General features: G+C 45.5%; 1 protein-coding gene across 1 annotated transcript; it reads left to right on the plus strand.

Annotated features, from left to right (window-relative positions):
* LOC8083333 (COBRA-like protein 7) lies at positions 1,962 to 4,414 on the plus strand. The gene is made up of 6 exons (XM_021463629.1): positions 1,962 to 2,263; positions 2,395 to 2,483; positions 2,632 to 3,103; positions 3,248 to 3,461; positions 3,502 to 3,779; positions 3,903 to 4,414. The coding sequence occupies exons 1-6, from the start codon at positions 2,197 to 2,199 to the stop codon at positions 4,175 to 4,177; spliced, it is 1,395 nt and encodes a 464-aa protein (XP_021319304.1). The 5' UTR covers positions 1,962 to 2,196; the 3' UTR covers positions 4,178 to 4,414.

Raw genomic sequence — 7,311 nt, forward strand, 5'->3', positions numbered from 1 at the left:
TGTTTAGCTGGGTGTATGGGATTGGGGGGCCTGTTTGTTGTATGAGCATCTCAAATCCTGGCAGGTCTGGGTGGGCGCGTGCTTCCGATGGCCGAGCGGATAGCCGTCTGAACGTGGGCCTTATATAGGCGAGGGCCTAGCATGATTTGGGCCTTTTTGTATTTGGTCATCACTTGTTGGACCTACTTTCTTCTCAAAGCACCATGCACTTGAGGCGGAATTTGGCCCATAACTTGGGCGGAGTAGTTTGCAAGTTTGAACCAAGAGAGCTTTGCCCCATTTGTATGTTTTTTTTATCAAGTTTTGTATTCAAATTTCCTTTTTTTTTATAAGCCCAATAATTTTAAGTCATTCGTTATGCTATAATGAAAATGGGGTTTGTCTTTTATGGATTAAGTCTATAATAAAACACTAATATCTTAATACCAAGTATCATTAGATTAATCTCATGAGGTTTATTTTTATAATATAGATATTTAGAGTCATACATGGCAGTAATAGTTTTATGAACTTAGTTAAACTTGAAGAAATTTGACGTAATCTAGATGTAGAATTGCATCTGCTCGTTTCGCTGAAATTTGGATTATATTGATGTTGATTTGTTGTGAGAGGAAAATGTTATTCTTTCACTGAAAAATACTGAACATAGGGCGTGTCCATCTGTCCCTAAATATTTGTCATTGTTTGTTTATGTGCTGGTAAGTTTGACTAGATTTATAGAAAACATTAATATCATTTGTATCTCCAAAAAAATCTTATAAAAATAGATTCAACGATCTATCTAATAATATTAATTAATTTTATACTAAGAATTAATATTTTTATATAAAATTAGTCAAAGTAATTTTTAGAAAGCTAGTCCTTGTTTAGTTTTTAAAAAAATTTGCAAAATTTTTTAGATTCCCCGTCACATCGAATCTTGCAGCACATGCATGGAGCATTAAATATATATAAAAGAAATAACTAATTACATAGTTTACCTGTAATTTGTGAGATGAATTTTTTGAGCCTAATTAGTCCATAATCGAACAATATTTATCAAATACAAACGAAAGTGCTACGGTGTCCATTTTGCAAAAAAAAATTTGGAACTAAACAAGGCCCTAGAACAACATCAATAAGGGACAGAGGGAGTATTCACTAGTTGGCACAACGAAGCATCAAGCCTTTGCAAATTGTCCATTGGCATTTGGCACCAAGTGAAAGAAATAGTTTGTTTAGTTCCTCCTCTAAAGTTTACTCTGTGATGCCATCGGATGTTTGGACATATATATAAAGTATTAAATGTAGACTAGAAAATAAGTAATTGCACATATTGCGTCTATTTTGTGAGACGAATTTTTAAAGTCTAATTAGTCCATAATTTGTTACAATATGGTGTTACGGTAAAGCTACAATACATATGCTAATAATGAATTAATTATTCTCAATAAATTCATCTCGCTGAATACTGAGGACTAATTTGTTTATTATTACTATCCAAACACTCCCATGTGACACCCCAATATGACACCCCAAAACATCGCCCTGAGTTTAAACAAGGCCTTAAAATCCCGTCATCTATCAGGCTATCCCTGGGTCCTCTTCACTTGCCAGCCGTCTAAACACACTAGCAGCGCCTGACCTTTCATGATGAACCATTGAGCCTCATTTCCAGGGACCAGACGACGTCAGTGAACGTGACACCCTCCAATTTCAAAAACTTCCCTCCAAATGTGGCAACTCCGTGACGCCGGTGCTCGCAGGGGAAAGCCCTGATCCTGCATGGCCAATCTCGGGGTGGCCTTTCCGGTTCCAATCCAAACACGCCGCCAGTCTACCACGCGGTGATCATGAGCCGGTGAGCGGACGCCAACTGGAGCGCCACCAGCAGTAGACACAAGGAGTAATCAATGTTTTTGCAGTGGCGTATCTGCGCGCAGAACACCCCCGTCTCTGGCGTTTAATTCGAGGCAGATGCTGCGGCCGGTGACGCGAACGTCACATCGCCGATTGGATCATCTACGGACTCCACCGGTGTCGTCTTCCTCGTACCCCGTCTCGTCTACTAGTCGTCTTCCTCTCGTCTCCTGCGAAACCGAGCGCTGACCGGCGTTCATACGGAGGGAGGGGGCGGCGGCCGTCGATCGGGGGATCTTTCGGCGTGTGGGGAATTCTATCGGCTTTGGTTTGGAGGAGTCGGACGGACCGATCTGGATGGAGCGCTTCGTCTTCGTCCTGCTCGTCTTCTTGTGCAATTCTTCCTTCCGATTCACAGCCACAGGTGATCCTTCTTCTTCTTGTTCGTGTTCCTGTTCGTGCTCATGCGCGTTTCGTCCATCGTTGCTTATTGTTCTCGAGAAATGGCCGCGCAATCCGCGATTATTGCTGATCGTTTTCACCGCGTCGAATCAGATGCCTACGACCCCGTAGATCCGAACGGGAACATCACGATCAACTGGGATTTTCAGGTCCTCAACGTCAAGGACATGTCCCCGTACACGGTGCGCATACGTCCCTTGTGAGTTTTAGCGTCGATCGCCATCTCTTATCGGTGCGCATGCATCCGGAGATGAATAATAAGCATGCATGTCTCCTGATCGGAGGAGAGAAGAGATGAATCGATTCGCTTGCTCCGTGCCGTGGGCGCAGGTCATGGTGAGCATCCACAACTACCAGATGTACCGGCACATCGAGCACCCGGGGTGGCGGCTGAGCTGGAACTGGACCGGCAAGGAGGTCATCTGGAACACGGTGGGCGCGGAGACGACGGAGCAGGGCGACTGCTCCCGCGTCGGCGCCGCCAACGCCCGCCCGCATTGCTGCCTGAGGCGGCCCGTCATGGTGGACCTCCCGCCCGGCACCCCGTACAACAGGCAGGTCGCCAACTGCTGCCGCGGCGGCGTGCTGTCGTCCTTCGTCCAGAACAATCTGACGTCCACCGCCGCGTTCCAGATGGTCGTCGGCGAGTTCGCCCTCGCCAAGGACGACGGCGGCGGTAGTATGGAGCCCGAGAAGCCGTGGCATTTCGACATCGGCGTGCCAGGGTACACCTGCAGCAACGCCACCACGGTAGCCCCGACCAGGGTCAAGGTCGACAAGAACCGCTACGAACAAGTGCTCCGTAAGGCTTTTGTTTTTTTCCTTTTGCATTGCATTGTCCACGCCTTCTCCTGCATCTGCACCACCATACACGGCTGCACCACCTGAGCTAGGATCGAGCTGAACTCCGTGTGATTTCGTTGCTGTGCTGCCGTCTGCCGTGCAGTGACATGGCAGGTGACCTGCTCGTACTCTCAGTACCGGGCGTCGGGGGTGCCGTCGTGCTGCGTCTCCATGTCGACGTTCTACAGCGAGACGATCGTGGATTGCCCGCGCTGCAGCTGCGCCTGCCAAGGGTCCCCAACGCCAACGTCGCCACAATGCGTCAGGCAATGCAAAGCCAGTCCCTGTCCCGCACCAATTCTTGTCCCCGTATGTACATCATCCTGATCCGTGTAAATCGTGTTCCTTTTTTCTCAGCGTCGACCAACCACGGACACCAGCGTTGCCGGCGAGCAGCGACGACGAGCCGGCGGCGCCGATCGTCTGGTGCTCGGAGCACATGTGCCCGATCCGGGTGCACTGGCACGTGAAGGTGAACTACCGGCAGTACTGGCGGGTGAAAGTGACGGTGTCCAACTACAACCTGGTGAAGAACTACAGCGACTGGAACCTGGTGCTGCAGCACCCCAACCTGCGGAGCCTCACGCAGCTGTTCAGCTTCAATTACAAGCCTCTCGTCGAGTACGGCAGCTTCAGTAAGTGACCAACTGACCACTGACCATGCAGCACAATTTGCAGCAAAATCGCGAGTATGCATGCATGAGATCAAATAATGCGAGGTTTGAGGGCTTTTTTTGGTTCTTAATTAAAATCTGCAGATGACACGGGGATGTTCTGGGGGTTACGTTTCTACAACGAGATGCTGCTGCAGGACGGGAACGTGCAGACGGAGATGATTCTGGAGAAGGAGAGCGACTTCACCTATTCCGGCGGCTGGGCGTTCCCGAGGAGGGTCTACTTCAACGGCCAAGAGTGCGTCATGCCGCCGGCGGACCAGTACCCCAAACTGCCCAACGGGGCCTCGGAATTGCGGGGGTCGTCGCTGATCGCCGGCAATTGCTTGCTGCTGCTATTCTTCTTCGTTCTCGTGTAGACTTGTTTGTTTAGGAAACAACTGGCAAAGGTTGCCCTCGCAAATTAGCGTGGGTGGAGGCTTTCTTCGTTTTAACATTTGAAATTTTCTTACCTGAAATTAATTTTTGTAAATAGTATTGTTTCGATGTTAGATCGTATTACTCGTCTCTCCATGTGTTTTCAATTTTCATCGGCACGAATTCCATAGGTATCCATTGGCAGAGGGTGAGGTGAAATTGATTCGTGCGGAAGGAGTAATTAGTAATTGTATTAGATGTAGACTCTTCGGTTTAAGTTGGTTTCATCCAGCTTCTGAAAGTGCTTCTATTGTCAAAAAGCATAATGTCAACCAAATAGATATAACACTGAGTTGCTTTTCCAAAAGATGTGGCTTTCATGTACTGGTCTCTCGAAAGCTTCTCCTAAAATCCGTGCCAGATCTAATTTTTTAAATTTAACTAATTTTATATAAAAAAAGCATCAATATATATGACATAAAATGAGTATTTTATCAAAATATATTCTATATCTAATGGTATGGATTTGATAATATAAATTTTAGCATTTTTTTTAAAAAATAATCAAATATTTAAAAATTTGACTTAGGACAACTCTAGAAGTTGAAGCTTTCAAGATATATATAGAGAGTAGCATAATCTGCTCAACACTTAGACCTACTTTTGGCTTTCTACCTTTTCAAATAGGTGGGAACGACACCTATCCGTTAAACATCCTCACCAACACACTTACACCCGCACGCTTACGGCACGTACAACGGCTCGACTAAACCCGTCTCTACGTCGTCCTTTATGCAAAAAAAAAGTTCCTCGCAACCGTAGAGATGGGCGACCTGCTCGTCGTCTCGCGATACGACAATGTCGGCTCGTGCTCCCAGGCTCCGAGCGACGATGAGACCGCGTTGTACGAGATCATCGCCTCCAAGCAACGAGGCACGGATCTGGTTGCGGCACGCGGGAGAATCAAGCTACACACCATGTTGTTTCCTCGTTCTCTTCTCCGAGCAGATCCAATATCGAGTGTAGCGGCGAAGCCTAGCAAAGAAGACCGGCGCGACGGCCGCAACTGCAAAGCGGCCGGTCGGACGGAATCAGCCTCCGCACCGTCCATCCTCGTGCTCCCTCCCGTGCGTCGGCGTGCCGGAGACCCAAGCCGCTAGTCGCCCGGCCCGCCGCCTGCGCGACATTATCCAACCCACCGCTACCCCCGCCGATGCCGCAATGCCGCACCATCCCTCATGCCAGCATCTTTATTCGGTTCTGACTTCTAGCATCGTCAGGACTCAGGTCCGGATCCTGCTCCAACCTATACTTCCACTAGTGTACTTCTGAACTCGGTCTATTTTCCTGGCCTTGTTTAGTTCCAAAACATTTTAGGAAATCGACACTATAACACTTTCGTTTGTATTTTGACAAAAAAAATTATCCAATTATGGACTAACTAGGCTTAAAAGATTTGTCTCATCAATTCCGACTAAACTGTGTAATTAATTTTTATTTTCGTCTATATTTAATACTTCATGCATGTGTCTAAGATTCGAGATGTGACGGAAATCTAAAAAATTTTGTAAATTTTTTTGGAAACTAAGGCCTAATAACCTTTACTTGAATGACCGAATGCTACCCTTTCGAATTTGATTTAATTTGTGATTATGCAGGACCAGCGAGGTCTGTATTATTGTGCTACCTTGTCATGCTGGCAAATCTTGGTCTGTCTGCAGCCTACCGCATTAAGGAATATACGTTTGGGCAGCAGAGCACTATGAAGTTCAATGACAATTCTATGATGGTACATTCAGAATAAGAAGGTACAATACAGTGGTATAATTCTTATGCACCTAGTTCAGATTTCAGAGTTCCACCGATAATTTAAAAAAGCTGTCCAGTGTTCCTTTTGTCATTTACAGTGTGATGGAGTGAGTGTTTCAGTTATCTGAATGTAATGAATAGCCTGAAGTATGAATGTAATGTTAGGATATTTTGGGCTTCATATATGCATTGGCACTGTTCCCTTTTGTTCAGTTGAAGTATTTTCTATGATCTACCTTGCTGTAATGTTAAATTTCTAAGTGTGCTATGAACTATTATGATCTACCTTGTTGTAATGTTCCCTTTTTATGTTATTTAGATTAGTTATGTCGATAATATCGTGTATTGAAGTAAGCACATTTTATATGCCAAGAATAGAGTGTGCATCGCCACCTATGGTCCTATCAAGTTTTAGCCATTAATCTTTTTAGTTATATGTCCTAGACGTCTTAGTTTAGAGTTTCAATTAGACAATATGTTGCAATTATATATAATATATATTTATTACATTGGTGGTTTTAAAAATATTGTAATTATGTTCGCCTTATTTATGCTTGAACATGTCTCAAACGACCGTTACGGGCAGCCCACAGGAGAGTTGATGCCATTGTTGCCAATGGCGACGAGATTTCACCCTTCGCTGCAGACGAGGAAAAGAAACCCCTACCCGGCAGTGGGTATATATGTCAACGGGCTGTGCCGTGCCGTCATCATGTCTAGCGGGTTGTGTTTCTACAAGCTTCGTGCCTGGCCTTCGGCTTCAGGCACGGCCCGTGAGCCGGTTTTGTGTCATGCTCGCCTGTTAAGCACGTCGTGTTGTGCCAGCCCACACCCCATCAAGCCGATAACAACTTATTTTTATTAACATTTTCACCAAATCCTAAAACATGTCATTATTTTCACTAATAATTCATCATTTATATATATATACAAGTCACAACTATATGGGTCGTGCCGCGTGCCTAGGTGGCGGCCCAGGCACAGCCTAGTCTCTCGGGAGTCGGGACATGCTCGAGCCACGCCATCGGCCGGGCCACCGGGCTGCGAGCTGCATTGCCATATATAGCTGTGGGCTTTGTATCTGTAATAAGATAAGAGTATAAAATGCACCGAGAAATACTATTTAGGTCCATCAACTCTAAATTATATTTTTTGGGTGTCTAAACTTTTTAATCGATTAGAGTCTACGACGAGTGGCCCTCTGTAGTTAATACTAATTAATAAGGTTGTTAGTTAAGGTCCCATCTTATAAATTGTGTGTACATCATTATGAACTTATATTTTGCAGATTCTAGGGAAACACTATTAAACAAGCAAAAGAGACATC

The sequence above is a fragment of the Sorghum bicolor genome, chromosome 6 (genome assembly GCF_000003195.3).
Source record: "Sorghum bicolor cultivar BTx623 chromosome 6, Sorghum_bicolor_NCBIv3, whole genome shotgun sequence".
In the NCBI taxonomy this organism is placed as follows: Eukaryota; Viridiplantae; Streptophyta; class Magnoliopsida; order Poales; family Poaceae; genus Sorghum; species Sorghum bicolor.

Excerpts from the sequence above, each read along its gene's own strand:
- LOC8083333 (XM_021463629.1), top strand. The coding sequence starts at position 2,197 with ATGGAGCGCTTCGTCTTCGTCCTGCTCGTCTTCTTGTGCAATTCTTCC. Across the intron at positions 2,264-2,394 it reads CTTCCGATTCACAGCCACAG|ATGCCTACGACCCCGTAGAT; the intron begins GTGATCCTTCTT and ends GCGTCGAATCAG. Across the intron at positions 3,104-3,247 it reads CCGCTACGAACAAGTGCTCC|TGACATGGCAGGTGACCTGC; the intron begins GTAAGGCTTTTG and ends TCTGCCGTGCAG.